This window comes from Olea europaea, unplaced genomic scaffold (genome assembly GCF_002742605.1).
Source record: "Olea europaea var. sylvestris unplaced genomic scaffold, O_europaea_v1 scaffold124, whole genome shotgun sequence".
NCBI lineage: Eukaryota > Viridiplantae > Streptophyta > Magnoliopsida > Lamiales > Oleaceae > Olea > Olea europaea.
Genome location: NW_019229835.1, coordinates 366,098 through 393,432, shown reverse-complemented (window position 1 = coordinate 393,432; position 27,335 = coordinate 366,098). Strand labels below are relative to the sequence as shown.

Below are 27,335 nucleotides of genomic sequence, written 5' to 3'. Positions count from 1 at the left end.
GCGTTCACTTATCAGAAGGTAGACAAGTTACCTTTATTTAGTCTATGAAGACTGTTTTGCTTGGTAATACTCAGCCCCATTTTTGGGTGAAAAATGTATGGTTAAAAATTAAAAAAAAAAAATTGGGTTCACGTACAAAATTATTTTATGGGATAATGTATTGTTGAAAAAATGAAGGTCTAAGGCCCCATAGGCAATGAATGACGTTATTGTTTCAGTTATTGAGATATCTAAAATCCGAATCTGTAATTTGATATTCCAATATTTCGAGATAGGAAAAGTTTGATATGTAGATATTCATAGCATAAAAAGTGACTCACTAATCACATGGGATACACAATAAAGAAAGAAATGCATTAACCAAACACTAAGTTACTGGACAAATATACGTATCCGTGCCAGCACATGGTTGCCCTAATTTATTGAATAAAAATCTCTGTGTTTATGACCTACTTTATGGTAAAACATCTATTTGCTAATAAACATCTGTCTTCCAAAATGAAAACATCAACCCTCATATGTTGTCGGCTAATTTTGACACTACGATTTCTATTCTTGATTTATTAAGAAAAGGACGTTGTTTATTGTTCCGTGGTTAACTTTATCAAATAAGTTGAAATTATTCACTTACCATTCTTTAATGAAACAAGATAATATTCACCCATTTGTTAGGCTTATAAATAAAAAATTGATAGTATTATACAGTGGTCTAAATCGAATGTAGCATTAACGTATATAAGAATATCAATTACTAAGGAAATAACTTTTACAATGCCATGAAATGCATTTAATGATACAAAATTTTGTGTTCGTGCAATGTGTTTACTTATGGATTCCCTAGCTGATAGCTCTGGAACATGAGCTCTGAAGGATTCTGAAGCTCAAGATACATAGCTATATATTAGTTGGGGCTATGCTTTGGAGGCTTGCTTTGATTCTATGCTTCTCCTCTCCTCTTTGAGATGTGGATTTTTTGACAACAGGCGCTTGAGGCATCCGTGTGTGTCTATATATTTATATATATATGCTCGCGCGCGCGTATTTCTAATGATCAATTACTATCGTTATATTTAAACTAATGAACACTACAAAATCACATATACTTGGAAAGTTATTTTCCCTTCTATGGATGTCTACCCTTTCTAGCTGATACGTGATGTATTAGTACATGATAAGAATATGGTGGAGATATTTTTGCACGTTGTTTTTTCAAATTTTTTTTTATTCTCTGATCATTTTCCACGTTTATTTGTAGAGGATATTTTTTCCTCCACTAGGAACGAAATTTAATTCTCAAAAAAATTTCTCCTTGTGGTTTAGGCAAGCAAAATATCATATGGTTTTCATTTCTCTGAATGGAGAAATAAATATTGCCATTTATTTGCAAGGACCTTGTTCTTCTATAAGTAATGTTTCAATCGAGCAAATTAGCAGGGATTTATAGTCTTCAACAATCTACTTGTCAAGAAACATGAAGTCCAAGAACCAACCTTCCTTGATCAACCTTAAGCTTATGGTCTTCTCCTTTTTCTTTCTCTTAGTTCTCTATGTGATTCTCAGATCGAATTATTCATCTTTCCAGCCAATCAAAAGATCATCATATCCGTCATTCTTATCGATTTGCAAAAAATTCCTCCCTCTCTAGCCACATCCCTTGTTCACTATGCAACTACAAACGTGACACCCCAACAAGACTTGTACGAAGTCTCTAGAACGTTGAGAGTCCTCGAAAAGAAATCATCGTGCAATTTCTTGGTTTTCGGGCTTGGCTTTGACAGTCTCTTGTGGGCATCACTCAATCATAGGGGGAGAACCGTGTTTCTCGAGGATGACAAGAATTGGATGAAAATGGTCAAAAAGCAAATGCTATCACTGGAAATTTACCATGTTTCCTATGAGACCGATATCAAACAGGCTGATGAGTTGTTATATAAAGGCAAGTCAGAAGAATGTAAAGTTGTGGGTGATCCAAAATCTTCGAAATTCCCACTTGCTATAAAGAATTTTCCAAGTATAGTGTATGAAACAGAATGGGATGTAATTATGGTGGACGCGCCGGTAGGAAGCTATAATCGAGGACCAGGGAGGATGAATACCATATACACAGTAGGGTTATTGGCCAAGAATAAAGAAGATGGAGAGACAGATGTTTTTGTGCACGATATTGAAAGGAAAGTGGAGGACACCTTCTCCAGGGCTTTTCTCTGTGATGCTTACATTACTGAGGAAATTGGGAGATTGAAACATTTTAACATTCCAAGTCACCGTACTATTGCTTCTTCTCATACACCTTTCTGTTCGTAGAGGAGGTGATGTGCCGAGGTGTTTTACCTTTTTCTTTCTTTTATCTAGGGCTTTTCTTGCATTTTTCCACTTTGCTTTGATATTGTTTGCTCAAGCGTTCACTTATCAGAAGGTAGACAGGTTACCTCTGTTTGGTCTATAAAGATTGTTTTGTTTGGTAATATTCAGCCCCATTTTTGGGTAAAAAATATTTGGTTAAAAATTAACAAAAAATTTTGAGTTCATGTGCAAAATTATTTTATGGGATAATGTATTGTTGAAAAAATGAACGACAAAGGCCCCATAAGCAATTAATGACGTTATTGTTTCAGTTATTGAGATATCAAAAATCCGAATATGTAATTTGATATTCCAATATTTCGAGATAGGAAAAGTTTGATATGTAGATATTCATAGCATAAAAAGTGACTAACTAATCACATGGGATACACAATAAAGAAAGAAATGCATTAACCAAACACTAAGTTACTGGACAAATATACGTATTCGTGCCAGCACAGGGTTGCCCTAATTTATTTAATAAAAATCTCTGTGTTTATGACCTACTTTATGGTAAAACATCTATTCACTAATAAACATCTGTCTTCCAAAATGAAAACATCAACCCTCATATGTTGTCGGCTAATTTTGACACTACGATTTCTATTCTTAATTTATTAAGAAAAGGACGTTGTTTATTGTTCCTTGGTTAATTAGTACACTTTATCAAATAAGTTGAAATTATTCACTTACCATTCTTTAATGAAACAAGATAATATTCACACATTTGTTAGGCTTATAAATAAAAATTTGATAGTATTATACAGTGGTCTAAATCGAATGTAGCATTAACGTATATAAGAATATCAAGTAGCATTAACATATATAAGAATATCAATAACTAAGGAAATAACTTTTACAATGCCATGAAATGCATTTAATGATACTTAATTTTTTGTTCGTGCATTGTGTTTACTTATGGATTCCCTAGCTGATAGCTCTAGAACATGAGTTCTGAAGGATTTTGAAGCTCAAGATGCATAGCTATATATTAGTTGGGATAATTTTGGAGGCTTGCTTTGATTCTATACTTCTCCTCTCCTCTTTGAGATGTGGATTTTTTGAGGACTGACACTTGAGGCATCCGTGTGTGTGTCTATATATATATATGTGCGTGCGCACGCGTGTTTCTAATGATCAATTACTATTGTTATATTTGAGCTAATGAACACTACAAAATTACATATACTTGGAAAGTTATTTTCCCTTCTATGGATGTCTACCCCTTCTAGCTGATACGTGATGTATTTGTACATGATAAGAATATGGTGGAGATATTTTTGCACGTTGTTTTTTCAAAATTTTTTTATTCTCTGATCATTTTCCACGTTTATTTGTAGAGGATATTTTTTCCTCCACTAGGAACAAAATTTAATTCTCAAAAAAATTTCTCCTTGTGGTTTAGGCAAGCAAAATATCATATGGTTTTCATTTCTCTGAATGGAGAAATAAATCTTGCCATTTATTTGCAAGGACCTTGTTCTTCTATAAGTAATGTTTCAATCGAGCAAATTAGCAAGGATTTATAGTCTTCAACAATCTACTTGTCAAGAAACATGAAGTCCAAGAACCAGCCTTCCTTGATCAACCTTAAGCTTATGGTCCTCTCCTTTTTCTTTCTCTTAGTTCTCTATGTGATTCTCAGATCGAATTATTCATCTTTCCAGCCAATCAAAAGATCATCATATCCGTCATTCTTATCGATTTGCAACAAAATTCCTCCCTCTCTAGCCACATCCCTTGTTCACTATGCAACTACAAACGTGACACCCCAACAAGACTTGTACGAAGTCTCTAGAACGTTGAGAGTCCTCGAAAAGAAATCACCGTGCAATTTCTTGGTTTTCGGGCTTGGCTTTGACAGTCTCTTGTGGGCATCACTCAATCATAGGGGGAGAACCGTGTTTCTCGAGGATGACAAGAATTGGATGAAAATGGTCAAAAAGCAAATGCCGTCACTGGAAATTTACCATGTTTCCTATGAGACCGATATCAAACAGGCTGATGAGTTGTTATATAAAGGCAAGTCAGAAGAATGTAAAGTGGTGGGTGATCCAAGATCTTCGAAATGTCCACTTGCTATAAAGAATTTTCCAAGAATAGTGTATGAAACAGAATGGGACGTAATTATGGTGGATGCGCCGGTAGGAAGCTATAATCGAGGACCAGGGAGGATGAATACCATATACACAGTAGGGTTATTGGCCAAGAATAAAGAAGATGGAGAGACAGATGTTTTTGTGCACGATATTGAAAGGAAAGTGGAGGACACCTTCTCCAGGGCTTTTCTCTGTGATGCTTACATTACTGAGGAAATTGGGAGATTGAGACATTTTAACATTCCTAGTCATCGTACTATTGCTTCTTCTCGTACACCTTTCTGTCCGTAGAAGAGGTGATGTGCCGAGGTCTTTTACCTTTTTCTTTCTTTTATCTGAGACTTTTCTTGTATTTTCCCACTTTGCTTTGATATTGTTTGCCCAAGCGTTCACTTATCAGAAGGTAGACAAGTTACCTTTATTTAGTCTATGAAGACTGTTTTGCTTGGTAATACTCAGCCCCATTTTTGGGTGAAAAATGTATGGTTAAAAATTTAAAAAAAAATTGGGTTCACGTACAAAATTATTTTATGGGATAATGTATTGTTGAAAAAATGAAGGTCTAAGGCCCCATAGGCAATGAATGACGTTATTGTTTCAGTTATTGAGATATCTAAAATCCGAATCTGTAATTTGATATTCCAATATTTCGAGATAGGAAAATTTTGATATGTAGATATTCTTAGCATAAAAAGTGACTAACTAATCACATGGGATACAAAATAAAGAAAGAAATGCATTCACCAAACACTAAGTTACTGGACAAATTTATGTATCCATGCCAGTACATGGTTACCTTAATTTATTGAATAAAAATATCTGTGTTTAGGACCTACTTTATGGTAAAACATTTATTCACTAATGGACATTTGTCTTCCAAAATGGAAACATCAACCCTCATGATTTGCTTCAATCGAGGGAAAAAGGTACAAAATTTGAGTGAAAACGCTTTCTTTCTCCCCGGTCAGCTTCTTCAAGTCTTGATGCACTCAGATCCCTAATATCCCACTTTCCAAATCGCCTAAAAATCTCTCTTTACCCTCAGAAAAAAAGAAACATGAGAGCTGCAGCTCATTACCTAAATAATCTCAAGCTCATCCCCATTTTATTTTTATTTTTCTTTTGTTTTCTTCTCTTATTGATATTTGGATCAAGTTTCCAATCTTCCCTGCAAATTTCTTCATCAACACCTCCCAAAAACTCAGATTTTCTCGAAGAAAAACAGTCAAGAAGTTGTCTAACTACTCCTCTATCACCAGCTTGCACCAAAATAACCCCTTCTTTAGCTCACGCTCTGGTTCACTATGCAACCTCTAACATCACGCCGCAACAAACTCCCAAAGAAATCTCAGTATCCCAAAGAATACTTGACAAGAAGTCGCCCTGCAATTTTTTAGTCTTCGGATTAGGCCACGACAGCCTTATGTGGACTGTACTCAACTATGGTGGCCGCACAGTTTTCCTCGAAGAAGACAAGGCATGGATAGAACAGATCAAGCAGCAGTTACCATCCTTAGAATCATATCATGTAGTGTATGACACTAAGGTCACTCAAGCTGGTGAACTCTTGGAAATTGGCACAAAAGAAGAATGTGAAGTTGTGAGTGATCCTAGATTTTCAAAATGTCAACTTGCTCTAAAGGACTTGCCTAATGAAGTGTATGATATAGAATGGGATTTAATCATGGTGGATGCGCCAACCGGATATCATGATGGGGCACCGGGGAGGATGAAGGCAATTTATACAGCTGGATTGATGGCTAGGAATAGGGAAAACGGTGAGACTGATGTATTTGTGCACGATGTGGATAGGGTAGTGGAGGATAAATTCTCAAAGACCTTTCTGTGTGAACGGTACTTGAGAGAAGAAGAAGGAAAGATAAGGCATTTCACCATACCAAGTCACAGGGTAGGCCTGGCTAGACCTTTCTGTCCATAGAGATTTAGTTGATTCTGCTGTGAAATTTTACCGTAGTATAATTGCGATTCTCTTCATGAACAGATGTTTATTGCCAGTTGAGGTAAATTGAAGAGGGACTTAGGGTTTTATTTGCCTTTTATTATTCAATTTCATTCCAATTGATGTGTGTGTCAAAAGTAAAAAGATTACAAGTGAAAATGATCATCAATTCATCATTCTCTTCTGATGTTTTAAGAAACAAATGACGTACTAACTGAAAATATCCGGGCTATTTCGAGAAGGCACCCATTATGCATCTGATGCAAAAGGCTATCAGAGGAACCAGAACTAGAAATATACAGGTGGTTTTAGCCTGATTAAAACGATACGAGTGTTTTGAGATTGCTATTAAACTTCAAAAGATACGTTACAATATTGATAAAATGCACTGCATTATTAATAAAGAATAGGCAAGGACGTAAGTTTAATATAATATATGGAAAGGAAATGCTTACAGGTAAGAAATGAAGGAATGATGGCACAGTGAAGATATGATTCAATTGAGTGCTATGAGAACTTAACCAACGAAAGTTTGTGTATATGCCATTCCCGAGTAGACACTGATAAGTATCATATGTGCAAAATGAGAGCAAGTGCTATTAATAAGTAAATCAAGGAAACAACATAAGAGGAGGTTTAAGCAAGAATATTTGGTAGTCACAATATCTCAAACTATACAATAATAAATACAAAATTTAACTCCATGAAAATTTTGGAGCAGCAGGGAAAATGTACTTACGAGTAGGAAGGTTGGTCACTTAATTGATATACCAAATTTTTATTTATTTATTTATTTTTTTTCGTGTAACAGGTTCACGGTTTAAAGGCCTCGCCAGTTGATAATAGCAACAACGGCATACTCAGTCTTGCCAAGGCCAACTACAGGCCATAGGGCATCGCCTTCCCACAAGGCACCACCGGCAGCTTTTGTGTAGTTCAACTTTTAGCATTTCAAAACAACATTCCACCCTACGCAACAACTCATGGCTGCGCATTTCTTCGGGATGAAACTGGATACTCTCTCTTTTAAATCCATTAGTTTAGTATAGTGATGCCTTTGATTTCTTCATTTGGTCATCGAATTGAATGCACGATTAAGAAAATCAATTTATAATAGAGGAATCATCTGTCAATGAAGTGGCAAGTTGCAACCTCGCTAAGACCATGCAGAAACTATCCACCTACCATGAAGAGGATGTTTGCTTTGATGATGTTTTCAGACGCTTCAAGCAGAATATGTCAATTGATTTTTGTTCCTGGCTAACAAGTTTCGCTTTGTTTTTTCAATACAGACGGCATCTAGCTTAAACCCGACCACTTCAAATGTGACCAAGATATCTACCCCACATCCTAGATCAGTCCTAACATTGCTTCTTTGTAATTGAGAATTTAAGCACAAATGGCTAGCAGCGTAAAAGTTCTTTGAGAACAAGTTTGATGTTTACACCCCCTTTAAGTTGGGAGGGTAAGAGCGATAAGATTAAATTAAACATATGGAAGCCAAATAGTGCATCTACAAGAGAAATAATTGCAATTTTCGAAAATATCGGATAAAGTAGGGGAAAGTTCATGGCTTCCACAATTTCATTGTGCAGTCCTCGCTATACGTGGCCACGAGGTTCATGTGGGGATGATGAGTGATGCCAATTACATCCTTCTCATGTACCTGTCAGTAATGCAAGACAAATTCAAAACCAGTAACAACTTTAACCATAATATTTCCGCGTCAAAAGAAATCCATGCAAATGTCTATACGAGAATTTTACCTTCATTAAATGCTCTAATTTGCCAGATTGATAACTGAAGCAGTACAGATTTCTGCACCAGATGTAAATCAATTACATTAGTGAAGGAAATTCCGTATTCAGTTTCAAAATTATTACAACTCGAGCGTAAGTAAAATGAACATAAATTTTTCAACCATACAAAATATTCTCAGATTTCCATTTTATCCTGACATCAGACACGAGATGCACGTCAAGTATTCTTCACGTTTTCAATTATACCATCTTTCAGCTTTCAAGGGATTAGCACAACTTTTTGAAGATTTATTTTGGAGAAACTTCAACTATAAACCAGTATAATTACAAGATAACATGTACGATGAAAACTTCCCAGAATTACAGATTTTCTACCCTGCCAGAGAATATGGAAAATAAGTTTGTATGGCACAAGAGAATGTAACATATTAAAGCATTTAATTTTCTAACAATAACAAGATCAATCTACATGATAGTGCAAAGAAAGATACAAGTCCCAGAACAGATAAAAAACTTAATTGACCATCACCTGTCTTCACCAACACAGTAAATCCATTCCCCTTTTGGCGACACACAAGCTGCCACAAAATCTCCACCTTCTCTTTTACCAGATGAGAAACTTTTTACAACCTTCACCAAAGGCATCAGATGCAGCTCAGAGTAAGAGAAGCCTCAGTTTTAGAAAATTTGTCATCAACATCCAAAAGAAACTCAAAAATGGAAGTAAATTAATCAGTATAACCACCAAATACCAAGTTATTTCCCTCATGACAAAAACTTCGGATCGAAGGACAACCCACTGTAAAATTACAAGATGATGCAGAAATTCAAAAGTTTGAATCTTAAAATGAATATTGTTTTAATTTGTTCCAGAAAAAGAAACAAATCTTAATTTTCGGAATGAGTTTCAATATGTTGATTAACTTAGTGAACTTCCAATAGTATCTATCTAAAAAAGATTGAATATATTTTATTTTCCTGAAGATCCAAGGTACCCAATTCAATACAACATGGGAGCTGAGGCAATTTACCTTCTTTAAATGCATATATTCATATGTATAATCACAACATGACTGATTGCATAGCCTGGGTGCACATGGTGTAACATGATCAAAACCAGACAGTGCAAAATTTTAAGAAAATTGATATGTACACGTACATTTGCAATGCTTACACTATATATTTGTTTTAGCACATACAGGGCCAGAATCATATTAGTGCTACCTCAAACTGAAGAAAAAATATTGTCATCAAACAAAGCCCTTGTTTGAGCCCCATTCTTTTAGAAAAATAAAATTTTCAACACTGTTTTGACATCATTTCAACCACACATTCTTCAATAAAATAATATTACACGCAAATCCAAAATTTTTCCTCATTTTTTAACCACTCATTTCCCATCAATACACTATTCAAAAATTCATTCGTTCCAAAAAAATGGGGCTCAAACAAGGGCAAAATATGATAAATATCCAAACACTATCACACTGTATTCCATACTTTTTTCTCTCCTTGCAAAAAAACAGAAGTGCTTTAGTTTCTTTCAGTATTTCTGCTGTTTTAGGTGGTGCTTATGCAGAGAGGGAGAAGCACAAGAAGTAAAGAGTATGTAGATATCAAAACTAATTTATGATTACCTGCCCCTGGAGCGTCATGATGTATATTGATGATGTCTTGTTACACACAACTATGTGATCTGTGTTCTTAGGGAAAAGATGAACAGAATTAACAGATGCATCACCTCCCTATAGATAACAGAGACAAGAGAGGCAATTAAGTAAAGAAATTCAAATGTAAATTAAAAAGAAAAAGTTAGAGAAAATTAATTTTAAAATTAAGCAAAAATATTCGAGCTGCAATCACTGAGAGATGCCAAGAAGACAATTACCCTAAGGGGAGGCGGCGGCTTAAAGGTCTGCAGACAGTCTGTAGTTTTTAAATCCCAAACCTGTAGACAATCATATTTATTCAGCACATAGATGAATTATAAACCTGAAAAGTTTGGCTTCAATTGATAATGCATATCTAGGTTAAACTGACCTTCACTGTGCAATCACTTGATGCAGTGATGATGCGAGAGCCATCACTCGTAAAGATGGCATCGTTCACGTAAGATGTATGGCCTCGAAACTCCTTCAAGATCTTGCCCGACTTTAATCCATGAATTCTGTACAGTATATGAAAAGCAAAAATCATGTAAACAAAGACCCTCTTTCCAAGTGTCTATAATTTCTTTTCTCATCTTTTTTTATTTTTTTCCCTTTTGGCCAGCAGGAGGCATGAGACTAAGAGCAACTCTTGGAGACTATTTAAAAATGAAATGATTTCTATTTTAAAGAATCAATTCTTAAAATTAGTCTCCTCTTCAAATTTACATTTCAAAGTGGAGAATGGGTTTGGTTCTCTAAATTTGGAAAGCCAAACCAATTAAATGCATTTAAAATATTCAAATTTTCAATTCGCTATTTATTGACCAACTAAATAGTATATACAAAGAAAATGGAGAGAGATAATATAATAATTTGGAGGGAAGTTAGTTAAAATAAAAGATAGGGAAAATAATAAATACATATTGTGAGTAGTAAAATTAAGTGTTAAAGATAAAGAGGTTGTTGAAATATTTAAAAAAAAATTATTCTCTATATTTATAGTGTTCTCAGCCAACTTTAAGAGTCCAAACCTTGCTGTGCTGTCAAATGATGTACTTAACAACTGAGTTCCATCTCGTGAAAAAACAAGGCTAGTGACACCCTGGGAATGAGCACGCTCCAGCCTGCGCAAGCATTGACCAGTCCTAATACGCCAAACCTATATTCAAACAGATGAGAACTAAAGCTGCTAATACATTTGCAATTGTGAATGCCAAATTGTTTAATATTAATACAAGCCACTTGATAGTTTTTAAAAACATTGCAACACATTAGAGTGGATGCCATTATACTCCCCGGCTATACGAAAAATACCATTAAGATGATAATAACTCACCTAAAAGTAATATCCTCTAAACTCTTTAAGTTCTTTCTTTTATTTTTTGTGTTGAATAAGTCTAAGCCCTGTTTGAGCCCCATTTTTACTAAAACTCATTTTCAAACACTCCCATATAATAATTTTAACACGTAAACCAAAAACTTTTCCTTACTTTTTAACCACACATTTTCCAAAAATCACGATTACAAAACTGGTTTTTCTTAAAAAAAGGGGCTCAAACAAGGGTTAGATTCTTCTTTTCTTCCCTCTTTTTAGATGTTCGAGAAATTAAAAGACAAAGCTACAGGTGACGATTCACATTAAAGCCGAAAATGAAAGGAAGCTTCACCTTTATTTTTCCATCTTGTGATCCAGATGCAAGCATCTCAGAGTCTCTACTAAAATCAACAGAGAGAACAGCATCATCATGCATCATAAAAGTTTCCTGCAAAGTTATCAACAGTAAGTGCACAAGATAATACAAACCCGAAAGCCACAACTGTGATTTCACGAACTTGTAACAAATATTTCCCAATTGATTAAACTCAGCAAATCATTTTTTTTCCACAAGGGATCATTACAAACCACAATACATTCATGTACATTGTAAATTCATGAAATAACAATTAAACTATGTATCCAGCATATAATGACCAAAAGGGCCCAACATCCTATGAGCGAGTATTAAATAAAAAATAGCAATGCGGTCAGTCATGAACCAAAAAAGTTTGTAAAGACTATTTTTGCATCACCTACCTGGAAACTTTAGAACATCAGACAAATGAAACAGACGAGCACGTGTATCTATTATCACATTCATATAAGATTAAAGCAAAATAAATTATCTGGCCTCTCTAAAGGGTACAGAACAAATAAGAAAAAGGAAAGGTAAGAACAAGAAGATCCAATACAACTAAGAATTCAACATACTGTAGTCCAATTCAAGCCCTTCTTTGAAACTCAAATTTTAATACAATTTTCTCTCTCTTCTTTTCTACCACGCATTCTTCATTAAAATAATATTACACGTAAATCAAAAAATTTTACTTCTTTTTTAACCACACATTCTCCCAAAAAATACTATTCCATAATTCATTTTACCAAAATTTCTCATTGTGTGTCAAACAAGGGCCAAATCCTGACATGCCAGCCTTTTAGATGCTGACTTATATTTAGTTAACTGTGAACGACAAGGCTATGATTGTAACACCCCAAAATTTTTAGAAATTATATATATATATATAGTGGAAAAAGGTAGATTCTCTTTGAAAATGCATTGATTTGGGAATTGATAAGACTGGTGAATTAATCTTGAGCCGACCACATATAGTAGGAAAGGGTCCATAAAAGTAAGGAAAATTTGTAGTCGTTTGACCTTGTCCTGCCAATGTATTAGTTGACCTTGGTTTAAAAGAAATGGTAAGTTGCCCTGTGATTATAGAAACTTTGACTCATTGGGCCGATTAAATAATTCAGTTACCTTTCTGATCTTTATGATTGATTGCACGTGTGCATATAAGAAGGGTAAACATTGATTGATTGGACCAATTAAAGAGATGAATGTTTGACTAAGATGTGACGATTTAAGGAATGATTTTTGTCTACCTTAAATTTTAGTGCTCTAAGTTGGCTATAAATAGATGGACAATTTTTCTCTTAGAAGCACACATTTTGACACGATTATAGAGACGAGGAGTTGTCAACGTATAGCTTTTCTTCCAACAAGTCTTTTATTCAATCAAGGTAGGATTACAAGGTGCAAGTGGTTAGCCCCGTTTAATTTATTTCTTCATGTTGATAAATGTTATACTCATAAAAGTTATGATATGATATGATTTTGATGTGATATGAAATGGCTATCCGGTACCAAAGATATGATATGATATGAGCTCTTACCGGAATCTAAAGATATGATATGACTGTATGATTATTTTGATGCCTGATTGAATATTTTATTCGGGATCGCACCATTAATCGTATCCTACTGAGTATAAATTACTCATTCCTTCAATTTTTAACATCTCAGGTTAGGTCGGTCGACGGAGATGGTGGCTGAGTGGCCCGCAGGTTGCCAAGTAAAGAAAGTTCTCAAAAAACAATAATAATATTCAAGGATATTTATGTTGGAATATATATATTTTTATTTCCATTTAATGCTTTAAATTCAATGACATTTTTATTTTATTAAGTGTTTTAAATTTCCAATTAAAATTTTCCACTTCAAGTATGTATATGAAATGATATCGGTAATACCTCAAATTTAAGTTCACAAAATTTGGGGCGTTACAATGATGATGGTAAACTATGACAATTACTTCCTCAATAACCTATTTTTGCAGCCAAGGTGTTGCATTATAACACCAAATCATTAAGTAATTTAAGATCTTGCATGCACAATAGAATAGGCATAATAAATTACTCAAGGGACTAAAGTCAGGAAAAGAAATTAGGAGAGACAACTTACGTCAGCCTGATATTGAAGATCCTTCTTAAGTTTTCCATTTATATGATCCCATACCTGGAATGAACTAAAATGAGCACCAAGGAGTAGCTCCACGATTTTATAGGAATGAAGGAATTTGTAACAAGTAAACCTCAATAAATCCATCGACTGAGCAAGAAACAAGGAATTGTCCATCTGGTGAGAAACGAGCACACTCAGGATGACTTTTCTTCCCAAACTGCAGTCGTAACAACCAGAAAACAATAAATGTCCCAAATTTGTTAGCTAAGATCCACAGATAAGAGGAGGAAAGCGGAAAACCATCAAGAAAACAGATGTTGAGGATGGAAACTCGACAGTAATTGGCATATACTTTCCTTCTTCTTTTGAGCAAGGTACACTTGCAAAAGAAAGATGATTCAGAGGCAGAACCCCTCAGTTCTCTAATAATTTGCAAGATGATTCCACAAATCCATAGATACTCCTTTATTATGGACATACAGATGAATGAAGTACCAAAGAGAAATACATCATCATCAAAAAATAGAAATGTTTTTAGAAAGAATAGTTTTGACATTGGAGCACCATGGCATAATAAAGCTGTAAAACATGAAACATACCACACTTGAACAGAGAGAAGGGTAGCTCATTGATCAGAAATGATCAAATATTTTACTTGAAGAATTACAAACATCAATGCTACAGGATCAATCAAAATACAACAGGATAGTTTTAGTACATTTGATACAAGCAGCTTATGCATTAAAATTCAAAAACATCAGCCTGGTATCATCAGGACTTTAGTTGCATCACTTGCCTTTATAGTATGCCCAAGAGTTGTTGAATACATATCTTCTACATCTTGTTTCATAGCAGCTGTTCCTCGGAACAGATCAAATTGAGTTCCAGGTGGAAGTAACCCTGACAAATTCGAAGTTGGTCAAGCAAAATATAGGAATGTGGTGAACTACACTGTAAATGTTAATTAGACAAAATTAAGACAAACTTCAGTGAAATTATAGTTTACACACGATATACATAAGGGAAAATTGCACCTAACCTTTTCATTTTTTACAGACTTTACCCTAACCTTCATTTTGTGCCAATGAAGGTCCATAACTTTTCATAAATATGCACTAGAGGTCCATCTGGATGAAAACCACTTAACCATCAATTGACCACGAAAATTCCTTGAACTATCTGCTACCGTGACGATTTTATTGGATGTTGCTATTTTTTGGACGATGTTTTGGGATGGTGTTTTGGACAGTTTTATTGGACATTGATTCCTTAATTTTCTAGGTTAACTAACAGTATTTTGGACAGTTTCCATTCAAATGGACCTCAGATACATATTTATGAAAGGTTAGGAACTTCTGCTAGCACAAAATGAAGGTTAGGGTGAAGTCTGCAAAAAATGAAAAGGTTAGAGACCACTGCTACAATTTTCCCTATACATAATGCTGAAATGTTACGATCATACTTTTCACCCAGGACAAATTGGCCAAATAAATATTATTGGAGTGACGTGAGAAGTTTTCATGTTAATTATCATTAACCAATCCTAATGATCCATTGTTGTATTATTTCTTTTGAAAAGTAAACAGTAGTGTCATGCAAATTTGGTCTATTCAAAATATGTCTGGTATATACAAAATGTGTGGGTAAAAAGACATTTGGAGATAATGAAACAATGAGCCCCAAATGAAAATGAAGTGTTATTTAGGGGGTGTTCTCTTTGTGTTTCAGTTTTGTGTTTTGAGTTTTGAATTCATTTTGAGTTTTGTGTTTTGAGTGTTTGNTTTTTTTTTTTTTTTTTTTTTTTTTTTTTTTTTTTTTTTTGGGTTTATATTCATTCAGAATGGCTCTGTTCTAGCACTCAAAAATACTGATCAAGTTTTATTTGTTTTGCAGTTGGAAGTCGATGGCCAGGGTGGACACCCTGATGGGCATGGTGAAGATGAGAATCGTCGTCATTGATTATAAGTTGGCAATTTACCCGCCAGAATAAAATCTGGGCATATGATGAGAGTTTGCAAAGTTATACTGATATGCTTTAGGATGCAAAAGTTTAGGGGGTGTTTTCTTTGTGTGTCAGTTTTGTGTTTTGAGTGTTTGTTTTGAAATTGTTGAAAATGCGTTCTTTTTGTTAGTTTCTCAAAACAAAAAAAAAATGAATTTTTTATTATTTTTTTGAAATTTTAAGAATCACCACAACACCATCTCAAAAAAAAAAAAAAATTATTTTTTAATTTTTTTTGAAATTTTGAGAATCACCACGCCACCTCCTCCAAAAAAAAAGTGTGTGTTTCCCGCGTTTTCAATTTTTTCAAGTTTTACACTGAAAACGCCCAAAACGACAAAAAAGTCGTTTTGTGTTTTCTTCACAAATTTTTTTTCGTTTTCGAAAACGGGAAAGAGAACGCGTTTTCACCGTTTTGAAAAATCGAAAACAGAAAACGACCCGAAAACGGTAAAGAGAACAGGGCCTTAGTTTTTTCTTAATGTTATCTATATAAAATGTGTTCCAGAAAACATTGATTAAAATATTTTCAAATTATCTGGATCTACAATCCTTTTCTTTTTTCTTCAATAAGGAAACTGAAATCGATAATAGTCTTTAACATCAGCACACGGTGAAGGGTTGGCATGCCATAATAATAGTTCAGATTGCTTGTAGCAGTTCTTTAATATGAAACCTTGGTGCTGCTGCCACTTCAGAGCCTGGCCAATCAAAGCCATTAATCGGGAAGGAGGAACCACAGAAACTTCTGCTGCAATAGCTGAAAACACAGTCAAAAAGTTCAGGTTGGCGGACTAAAAGAAACCTTGTATTTAATTTATCAAACTCTCATATGAGTGCAATCATGAAGCATTCATCCAATAGAAGTACTATTTTTATTTATTTTTTATTTTTTACGCCGTGATTGAATCCTGTAACTTAGTGATCAAATATGCCATTATAATAATGCAACAAAGAATTCTTGAAAGTCCCAGCAGAAGATATTCGAAAAGGAACTAAACAGACCAATACTAGTGTTTTCGTACTATCAGGATGTATTTAAAAAAGACATCATTGGTGTTGAATTTGAATTGATTGTCACCCATCAAATCTACATATTTAGATATTACTTTACAAGGTTTACTCCACTTAAGATGTTACCACGGATTGCACATATCATGCAACCTATTTCTTTATCTCTCTGCACAGGAGAGGAATGAAATAGAGGATATAAGAAAGCATATACACAAAAACTGAAATGCAGCCTATCAGGATTAAACCTTGTGCAATTTGTGAACGTCTTTTCTCCTTTGTAAGCTCTTGATATGCCTGTACATAAGATGTCAAACATATTACTCAGATTTGAAAAGGACTCATAAGAACAACAAAAAGGGCACAAACTTCAAAAGTTTACAAATAAAATAGATGGTAAACTGACCTACTTGTTCAATAATATATAGAATATCGAAGGAACCATAAAAACAATAATAATAGGAAAAAAAAAGGAACATCAGTAGTCGATAAGGTAAAGTTCAAACAATATTAGGTTAAAGGACAAGGTTCAATTAAGAAGATCCCTCCAGCTCTATTGCAAATCAGAGGAATCTGTACCAGAGAGGGCCAGGCAGCCTTAACCCATGAAATGGTCTATTCAAGCACTCTATTTGAAACTAAATAAATGAAAAATTCCAGCAAAACTTATCTTCTACAAATACCTAATAGTTTCCTGTAGAGACAAGTTTTAAATCTTTTCCATTGTTAGTTATCCTCACCAAATAAAATAAAGCTGAGAAAAAAATGAAAAATTTAATGAGAAACATCTCATTGAAGTAGAGATAATTATAGAAAAGTTCCTCAAATTTGATCAAATGAAGATATCAAATTGAAATGTGCACTCTCAAATGCAGATCATAGCCTTCTGGAACGTCATTATTTGCCCACAAGAGGCCAACTTCAAGGAAGGTCAATTACCAAAAGAAAGAAACAATGAGATGATCATACACAGAGTTAACCCTTAATGAATACTTAAAAGAAAAAGATACTCGACAAAATTAAAGGTAGTTGCAACTGCTGTACTATGATTTGTATGAGATTAATTTTACCAAAAACTGGAAGATGGTTCATACCTATATACTTATAAGAGTAACACTAATATTTCTGGCCAGTAATCTACGCTCTAATGGATATTCTTGAGGCTAGAATGGCCTATGGCCTCACAAGACAGACTACTATACAATGAATGTGTACTAGTAAATATCTGAAAAATGTGGCAATGGTACAAGCATCTGAGTATTTTTTGTTGAACAAAAACTAACAGCTTAAGACAATTTTTACTAGCATCTAGAAAACTTGTCTCGACTTAACAATACTTAATGAGACTAGGGAAAAATAGAGATTAAATACCCATTTGGCCCCTATTCTTTTCAAATTTTAATAGTTTGAACAATGGTTTTTTGAAAAATGTGTGGTTGAAAAAGAATGAATTTTTTTTTTATTTGCATGTAATATTACTTTATAGAAGATTGTGTGGTTAAAAATAAGAGAGAAAAAGAATGAGAATGAGAATGGGGGCCAAACGGGTTGAAAATATGGGAAATGGAAGAGAACTAAAATACAAGTTAAACTTTGTTCCAAATAAACTTCAGGTTCACTAATTATTTTTTGAAATTTCATTTAATCCAGAGATACGTGTTCTTAAGGGTCAAGAATTCAAGCCCTGTGCAACCACCTCAAGCCATGTTAATTTTGATCATTCTCCTTTTCCAGAAATATATTCTACGATTAATTGATATTGTAAACTGTATAAGATAGCTTCCTTTAAATTATCTTCAATCAGAGTCACCTTCACTAGTCAGTGATGATCTCCTTTCTTATTTTATTCATTCTACTATCACACATCCATCTTATTATATTTCACATGTTCTATGCTCATCTTATGGACACTTTGTCCTTTAAAGGGAAATAATCAGTATTATAACCTATAGATAGAAAATTGAAGACGAAAAACCCCTGGAACAACTCTGCTGACCTCATTTGGATCAAAGTATGTTCGAACTAGTAGATGTTCAAGTCTTAAATATCTCTCTGGTTGCTCCTGTTTCATGACACCCATCACCTGTGTCTGTCTTAAGATAGCACGTGCTGTATCAATCTCCCGAAGTTCAATCATTTCTAAAACAATCTATGCCAAAATAACAAAAGTGAAAAGCATTAGTACATTTGCAACAGAATGAAAGGGGAAACAGAGTAAGTCAAAGATGTGTTAGGCACAAAAGAAGTTAGAAACAACAGTATTTACTCAAACAAGATCAAAGTGTATAACTGAAACACATTAGAGGAAATATGATTATTAATCTTAAGAACACGTGGTATTAGTCCCACCTATGGCTTTGATAAAACGATAAGCAAAAGATTGTAATCCTCCTACTGACTTACAGTGTCTAATCATAGATGTAAGAGCAAAGGAATCCAACCCTTTGTTACTAAATAAACCTATTGGATTCACATATTTGGGTGTGGGAGCCAGTCACCTAGAAGTCAATGCACAGATCAATTACAAGATTAGTTCAATAATATGAAATGACCACTCTAAGAATTGGCTACAAGCCCACACCATTTGTCTACACCGTTTACTGTTGTCACCATTCATGTTAATTATTTTCTACCAAATTATCATGTGATCACAGGGCTTATAGGGTATTGACTGAAGACACATAATTAATCATTCAAATAATACGGCTCAAACTGATTTCTACCTTAATCAGAATAATAAAAAAATTTACTGTTCCATTCTTTACAGATATGATTTCATCCTTAATCAGAATGATAAAATTTTGTACTGTTCCATTCTTTACAGATATTTAGCTTTTCAGTATGTCATAAAACTTATGGCAACAAATATGGAAATTTCAGAGAGGCTGAAAATACATAAAATTTCAAAGCATGTAAGATAGATGACATAAGCTGAAAAAAATTTCAAGCCACGAGATATATCAGGAGTTGCCTACCTGCTCATATAGATAGCTGACACAAGCAGAACACATTTATACAGATATATCAGGAGTTGCCTACCTGCTCATATAGATCTTCTAGTTTCTTCCTAGGAAGCTTAAGTTGTGAGACTTGAGGTAATATTGCATCCCACCTTCCACTATTAATATCAGCAACAAATGTTTCGATGCTGTCTACTGTATTTAAAGACACCTGGCACTCATTCTGCAATGTTTGAAAAGTTTGGTGCAAGGAATTTTCTTTGCAGAACTGAAGAACAATTTTAATCACACTGCAAGTGAAAAAGACATGAGATTAAATTTCTTTGGAAAATATAAAACATAATAAGGCTGCAGTATATTCCTCCAAGCATTGAGCAAAAAAGAATTAAGAGAAGCATTGAGCAAAAAAGAATTAAGAGAAGCATTGAGCAAAAAAGAATTAAGAGAAGCATTGAGCAAAAAAGAATAAGAGAAGGAATATTTAACGGTTTCTTTGACAATAAAATATTGGTGATACCATGTCCACAAATTGTTTTAGTAACAATCCTATCGACATCATGTCAATACAGAGAACATCGCACTAATAAGACAATTTATTCAAGGTCTTCCAATGATAAATAATGTAGCAGTGTCTAAAAGTAATAGTTTTGGGTATATAATGTATTCGACTGATTTTCTAGTGTTGAAATTTTCTTTTAATTGTCCCTTAGCAATATTTTCTCTATTTTTACAAGTCAGATTAACCTGTCATAGGAGCAACTCTGCCATATCAAAACATTGTGCTTATGGTTGAGAACTTAATCTATTTAGTTGAAGTACTAAACTTAGTTAACTTTCTCCAGGAAGCTAATAAATACCCACTCCCTCCACCAACTTCCAAGAGGGAGAAAAGGATTCATGAGAATAGTTAGATTCTCAAGCTTGCAACACTTTTTCCGCAACTTATTTTTACCGTACTTTAGAAACAACTTAAATACAAACTGGTGCACACTAGTTATTTTCAGGAAATGGCCTAAGATCCATTAAAATTCAAAGCATAATTATATTTTCGCTATAAAAATCAAGTAGAAGTACGATGAAATTCCCAAACTAACTAAAACTCCATTTACCATTCTGCTGGCAAGTTTTCAATTAACGGCCAAACATATATGTAAAAGCATTATTAAAACACATAAGGATTCTAATAACTGAAAACAGAGAGAATTTATAGTATAGAAGTTATTTCTGGAGCCCCATATTGCCTATCAGGAAACTAGAATAATGTTGTTTCCCAGGATTCTGAAAATTTAACCAGTTTTTTACCCTTCAGTAACTCTAACTAAAATAGTATATCAGGTATTAGCGATGATTCGGTGACAACTATCTCGGCAGTACTTAAATATTTGTATTCAAAATTACACAGAAAAAACGATGTTCCCAAAAGACACCATTAAATGCCTGAAGTAAGGGTTTTTAACTTCAGTTTGAAATCTTGCCGACCCAGAAAATAAAGACTACAAATTTTGCTGATACAATACAAAGCTAATGAGCTTCGGGACTATATACTTGTGAGTAAACTAAATTGTTGCACTCTCATTAAAATACACAAATAATCATATACCATTCAATCTCTGTAAAAATTACTCAATATCTTATTTTCTCCACCTTAGCTTGCAATCTGGAAAAAAGAATCTTTTTTTTTTTCCACTACCCATATGCCAATTTTACTTAAAATCAAATTGGAAAATAAACGCAACTTCTCATGAACTAAACTTTTACAGACGCATAAACGTGTAAAAAGATGCAAGCAGATAGGGCCGTGCTTACTCTCGAGCCTCAATTTCAAGGGTAGAAGACATGGCGTAGTATAGGAGAATTTACGAACTGCTTAAACCTTGATTTTTTTAAAACCCTGATTTGAATCAACCGTATTTTGGGACTGAAGAAAAAGAATAATCCTTGGGCTCGTTTTTCTCCTTTACTTGACTCTACGGTGCAAGATTCGCATGTTTAAGAAGATGCGACTTTTATGAGATACTTTACTATGCCACGTTTGGTCCATATTCTATCCAAATTTTAACGGTTGGAATTTATTTGTTTCAAAAATATGTGATTAAAAAATAATAAAATTTTTTTTATTTACATATAATATTATTTTATGAAAAATTGTGTGATTGAAAATAAAAAAAAGAAAAAGAATGAGAATGAAGCCAAACGGGGGCTATATATTGTCCCAATAATCGCTATATTTAGTCCAATTTGACTTCAATTAAATTACATTTCATTTTTTTAATCACACAATTTTTTATAAAATAACTATTCCACTCATTTTCATTTCAGAAAATGAGGGCTTAACAGGGGCTTATTAGCCATTAAATTTATTTTACTCACCGGCATAAGGCCATATTCAACATTGCATAAAAAATTGAGATAAGTTTAGTGCCATTTTATACCAAACTCCCACCAAAAAAAAAAGATACACCAATTGAACAGTGTATAATTATTTTCTTCACTTTTTTCATTCTTAATCATTTATTTATTTAATTCACTACTATATAAATTATTAAATTAATAATTACGTTTCATTAATGAAAATACTGAATTCATTAATAAATTTAATTAATATAATACAGTTAATTGAAAATCACATTTTTTAATAATAATAATAATAATAATAATAATAATAATAAAATTATAATTATAATTATAATATTATTTAATTAAGAATTAAAAATTTTGGTATAACAAAAAAGTGACACAAATACCCTTCACAAAAGTTGGTGCAAAATGAAAAAGAAGGGCGGAAAGGACATTAGTTATTTTTGGTGCAAAATGGGAAAAAATGAGGATTTAATGCAAGGGTTCAAATGCAATAGTATAAATGAAATTCAGTGAAGTATCACAAATGTAAGAAAAGAATTTTCATTCATTAAAATTCATAATTACATGGGGGTCAAAGCCATTTATAGTAAAAATAAAAAGTCGAACAATCTAAATAGGTGGGAGAGGAGGAGAAGCATCAACAAAGGGAATGATGGCATAGGGGCTTTCTATTTCAAAAGTCACATTATCCCCCATCAGCATTGTAATCTTCAAGTTCTATTACACGTCTACCCCCCATTGGAGCCTGAAGCTCTCGCTATTCTCTCTTATCCAGGGATTCCGACCTCAACTCTGTGGTGTTAAAAGTTAAGTGCTCTTCAATCCATTCTACCCTTTGGTATAAGCAAACCTCCTCTAGTATATGGCGAAGCTCTAATACTTCTCAGTTAAGTGTGGGTATATACTGCTTTACAGCATCTTTGCCAACAAGTTGGGCTTCTTCCTAACAGATTCCATTCAACTGCAAAATAGAGACAACTAGGGATGAAACACTCATGAGCTTCAGCATGGGCGGCTGAAACTGTGAGTGACAAACCTTGTCACCTTCGCATGTGCGCCACTTTTCCCTCACCTAGAACTAGGTCTCCTTCCATCATATGAAGGCTTATGATCAATGGGGAATGTGTCCCCACAAACCTAAAGAGTACCATCGCTTGGACTTCTCTTTTCTTAAGACCCTAGGTTGGAAAATAGAGTAGAAGACATGGAGGGAAATATACTCGCTAAGAAAAGTCTCCTTCCACATGAAGTAGGTTCCAACTAGTTAGGCCCAGGCATTGGGGAGGAGCTGTGTAGGTACCAACCCGTATGACCTAAGGACAACTCTAAAAAATGGATGAAGGGGCAGATAAAGTCCTCTTTTAGAAGAAACTCACTAACAGCCACGTACCCCTATCTAGGAAAACAGGCTCGCTCATAAGGGGATGATGCTAACAACTCCATGGTATAATGTATGTAGTACTTCTCCTTAATATTTACCAGGTCGACGACAGTCACATTTGAAGGAATTATAGTTGACTCCAATCGGCATAGTAATCTAAATGACCCTCCCTCCTGGGTAAGACACTTTGACCAAATCTAATGGCATAGACAATGTCGTTAGTGTTGATTATAGTAACCCCCATCTCTGAAACTACTGCCCTTGCTCTTCCCTCCCTCATCAGAAAATGAAGAAGGCATGTAATTCAAAATGAAAGAGGATATTTGTTGAGAGATATTTATGGAATTAAAACACAAAATACAAGTCGTCGAATTTCTTAAAAGTGGCCGAAAAGGTTTGATGACTGTAAGCAAGTCATAGAGAGTTCGAGAGCTTTTGGGAGTTTAATTTCTTTTTTTGGCAAAGTAAAGAATGATTTTCCCAAAAATGTGACCTTTTATAGGCGGGGATCATCAACTGAACCGTTGGATTTGCATCCGAACTATCCAACTGTTCATTTAAGATTCAGTTTGAGCCACCTATAACATTTTCCATTTCGTATTTCACGGTTCAAATCATAGCGTCTTAACTCACAAGCACATATGCTTCTACGTCCCAAGAAATCACTTGCAGCACTCATCGTATTCATTAAATGCAGTGACGATTGGGTGTACAAAAAGTTGAACCATCCCAATTGTCTTTTCTTGAAAATGCACAAGATAAGAAATCATTTAGTTGCAATAATTGAGGACGCTTTGTTTTCTCAATGTTTCAAAAAGGTTAATAATCCAAATGGTTACTAAACTTTGTAAAAAACTTTTATGGGGTCACTGAACTTTAAAAACCACTCAAGTTATCACTGAACTTTGCAAACGGTTTACAGAGGGTCACTGAACTTTAAAATCACTCCATTCGTCACTAAATTTTGTAAAAGATTTCCACGGGATCACTGAACTTTACAAAAGATTTCTAAAAGGATCACTATCTGGAAAACTTTTAGTTTAGTGATGAATGAGATGATTTTTAGATTTCAATAATCTCATGGAAACCTTTTGCAAAATTCAGCGATAACTTGGGTAATTTTTAAAGTTCAATGACCCCTTAAAGTTTTTTCGCAAAGTTCAGTGACCATTTGGGATATTAACTCGATTTCAAAAATATACAACTTGAGAGTCAACATATTATAGCTTTCGCAAATCGCAGAAGCACTCAACTTCATTGCTAGGTCAACATCTTCAGCAAATGACCTCAGCTACTTCAATATTTCTTCGAGGTAGACAGATTCGACCATAACAGCCCCAGCTACGCCCTTCAACATTTCATCCTTTTCAAGTAGAAGGCTCCGTCTAAAGAAACCTTAGCTGCTTTTAGACAGTACAAAAATTTCAAGGTACATAGCTTGGCAAAAATAATTTTTATGCAAATTTCAAGCACTATATAAATATTTATACTTCAATTTGGATAACTACTGTACTGGGGCAAATGAAACCCAATAGCACAATAGAAGGAACCAACCATTGCAAAGAAATGGGTTACCCCAATCAAATAAAATTTTCAAACAAAATCCATGTATTAAATAAATAATCATATTTGGATTTGAGGACTGTTGTTATGCCTCTCAATTGAGGCTATATTTTAAACATAAATGGCAACCATGTGGAAGTAGCAATCAAAGGAAATGTTAAAGATTGAAGAAAGTCAATCAATCGAAGCCTACTCAATTGTCGATGTCCTTTATAGCTGAGACCCTCTATTCCCAACTCCTTCATTTCAAAGGGCCTTGGATTAGAAGCAATTCCCAAGGAAATCATGATATCTAGTGAATGATTGATGTGACCACTTGCATCCCAATTAAATCAAATCCTATTAGCCTAATTAAGTATATACACTGACACACTCCAAAGGGTGGCTCTTCTTTTCCACAAACTCAAGTGCAACCTATGGTGAGTGGGTAATGGGACAACTACAATAGGACATTCCACTAAGTCAGATGAAGCCACGTCTACTTTATCCAATGATCTAAACCACAATTGTAACACTATAAATACCAACCATTGTAACACTTAGAAGCTAATGCAACTCTTTACACATAAAGTTATCTTTCATTATCTCTCCTGTACATATTCTTGTTTGCTCAAGTTTAGATTATATTATTTTAGTTGAGTTTTACGTGATTGATCGTTAATATGCAATCACCCATAAAATTGACATCAGTGTCCGAACATTTTTATCTCGTATTTTAAAGCATCACTCGAGTTTACATATGATTACTTCGTTGACCAAATCTCCGATTAAAACGTGTAGAAATTTACTCACATGGGTGCAAGTGGACCCAGTGTCTTTGTTTGCGTCACCCTAGCAGAAAATGACGTCAACAAAATAAAATATACTCAAGAGAAGATGATGTTTGTTATATGCTTAGAAATGACTCGGAGACATACTTACTATTTACACATTAATTCTAAAAATTTAAACTTCATGTAACCAAGACGTGATCATAATGTATAGTCTTAATTTGCTTGAACTTCAATTATAATTTAGATACTTGATAAAATCTTATTTAAACAAAGTTTTTGAAACTTCTGATTATGAATTGTTCTTTAACAGGTACCTTATGGAGCAGTTAATAATTATGAATCATTTATTACTTCAAAATTTCATATATAGATTTTCTTGTTAGCAAAGTATTTAATGATTTAGGTTAAAGATTAATTACATGATTGAAGGCGTTGAAATGAGATATTCACTTAAAATGTAAAATTGTACCTTCAAAAAATGCAAAATATTATTATGACATCATTTTTATTATTTGTTAACCCCTGAAAATGGTCAACAAGTATCGTTAGAAGATAGTGTATGCATGGATGTATTCTTATAGTAAATTGGTTGTAAATACGTATATTTGTGGAAGAAGAAAGGAAACAAATAAGAGATCCAATAGCTTGAAAAGTATGGAGTAGTATTTATTTTTCTCCCCTAAATGTGCCAAAAATTAATATACTCGTTCCTTATTCTTTTTCCCGGGTTCTCCCATTTCTTTTTTTATATATGTGTGTTGTTTCTATTGTTCCACACTGATGAGTGTAATTCACTCATTAAACTAAAGCTTTTAAATCAAGTTTTTTGATGTGTTCTTGAGCATTTTTTAACGTTTTGATGTGTGTGTTAGTGTTGTTTTGCAGTTTGGACAACTCTCGAGAAAATACCACTATTGGGAGCCGATGATGAGCAAAAATGATGATCAATGAAATGGAGCATGAATAAGCAAGTGTTGATAAGATTGGAGTGAAAAATAAGCTTGAAAAAACAAAGATAAGAGAAGCAAAGCAGTGGCATTGGCGCCACGACGCCGAAAAAGGGGCGTCATGGCGCTCCAAAGAGAAGAAAAAGCCAACAGAAACCTGGGCGCCACAGCGCCAGACCTGGGCGCCATGGCGCCTGTTCCCAAAACGTTAAAACTCGAGTTTTTAAGTATCTTTTCGGCCCAAAAATTATACCCTAACCCTTGAGGACCCTTAGAAAATATAAATACCCAGCTGAAGAACAAGAGAAGGGGGTTAGACGGCTGAAGAGGCAAGAAAAAGAAAGGCACCAATTGAGAAAAGATCGACTCGATTTTGGAGAAGAAGAAGGGAGAAACTGAGAAATCAAGCCACAAGATTGAGAAATAGAGCAGCAATTTGAGTTTTTTCTTATCTTTCTCTTCTCCATGCGATTTAATTTGTATTTTATCATGTTCTTCTTCTCAATCATGAACTAAATTATTAAATCTAGGATTTGATGTAACCCATTTGAGACATGATTCAATTTCTTTATAGTATTTTCATTTAATTTTCTAGAATTGATTTATATTGTTCTTGCTTAATGCTTTCAGTTGCCTAATCACCAATTGAATGAATTGATGTTCTAAATTTGACGCTCGAGAGAGGGAAATTTAGGCGTGATCTAAGAACAATATAACATATGTTTGTCGGTTTCGAGAGAAAGT

General features: G+C 34.0%; 4 protein-coding genes across 4 annotated transcripts; 3 read left to right on the top strand and 1 right to left on the bottom strand.

Moving 5' to 3' along the window:
* The first annotated feature begins 196 nt into the window (after positions 1-196).
* On the top strand, positions 197-2,323 carry LOC111374347 (glucuronoxylan 4-O-methyltransferase 3-like). The gene is made up of 2 exons (XM_022997001.1): positions 197-245; positions 1,583-2,323. The coding sequence occupies exons 1-2, from the start codon at positions 197-199 to the stop codon at positions 2,302-2,304; spliced, it is 771 nt and encodes a 256-aa protein (XP_022852769.1). The 3' UTR covers positions 2,305-2,323.
* Positions 2,324-3,878: 1,555 nt separating this feature from the next.
* Positions 3,879-4,733, top strand: LOC111374336 (glucuronoxylan 4-O-methyltransferase 3-like). The gene has a single exon (XM_022996992.1). The coding sequence runs from the start codon at positions 3,900-3,902 to the stop codon at positions 4,731-4,733; it is 834 nt and encodes a 277-aa protein (XP_022852760.1). The 5' UTR covers positions 3,879-3,899.
* Positions 4,734-5,292: 559 nt separating this feature from the next.
* LOC111374368 (glucuronoxylan 4-O-methyltransferase 1-like) lies at positions 5,293-6,586 on the top strand. The gene has a single exon (XM_022997030.1). The coding sequence runs from the start codon at positions 5,500-5,502 to the stop codon at positions 6,379-6,381; it is 882 nt and encodes a 293-aa protein (XP_022852798.1). The 5' UTR covers positions 5,293-5,499; the 3' UTR covers positions 6,382-6,586.
* A 1,187-nt stretch (positions 6,587-7,773) lies between these two features.
* On the bottom strand, positions 7,774-21,539 carry LOC111374367 (suppressor of mec-8 and unc-52 protein homolog 1). The gene is made up of 16 exons (XM_022997029.1): positions 21,373-21,539; positions 19,646-19,856; positions 18,603-18,755; positions 16,855-16,903; positions 16,272-16,355; positions 14,390-14,493; positions 13,724-13,810; positions 13,594-13,647; positions 11,479-11,574; positions 10,843-10,970; positions 10,203-10,329; positions 10,051-10,110; positions 9,800-9,907; positions 8,692-8,792; positions 8,169-8,220; positions 7,774-8,068 (listed from the first exon to the last, which is right to left on the bottom strand). Exons 1-16 carry the CDS (start codon positions 21,402-21,404, stop codon positions 7,970-7,972), a joined length of 1,545 nt encoding a protein of 514 aa, XP_022852797.1. The 5' UTR covers positions 21,405-21,539; the 3' UTR covers positions 7,774-7,969.
* Positions 21,540-27,335: the final 5,796 nt, after the last annotated feature.

Coding starts and splice junctions, on each gene's coding strand:
- LOC111374347 (XM_022997001.1), top strand. CDS start 197: ATGAATGACGTTATTGTTTCAGTTATTGAGATATCTAAAATCCGAATC. Junction 246..1,582: donor GATATCTAAAATCCGAATCT/GTAATTTGATAT, acceptor TCATCTTTCCAG/CCAATCAAAAGATCATCATA.
- LOC111374368 (XM_022997030.1), top strand. CDS start 5,500: ATGAGAGCTGCAGCTCATTACCTAAATAATCTCAAGCTCATCCCCATT.
- LOC111374336 (XM_022996992.1), top strand. CDS start 3,900: ATGAAGTCCAAGAACCAGCCTTCCTTGATCAACCTTAAGCTTATGGTC.
- LOC111374367 (XM_022997029.1), bottom strand. CDS start 21,404: ATGTCTTCTACCCTTGAAATTGAGGCTCGAGA. Junction 16,904..18,602: donor CATACTTTGATCCAAATGAG/GTCAGCAGAGTT, acceptor TCTTATGTACAG/GCATATCAAGAGCTTACAAA. Junction 9,908..10,050: donor AGCCGCCGCCTCCCCTTAGG/GTAATTGTCTTC, acceptor TGTTATCTATAG/GGAGGTGATGCATCTGTTAA.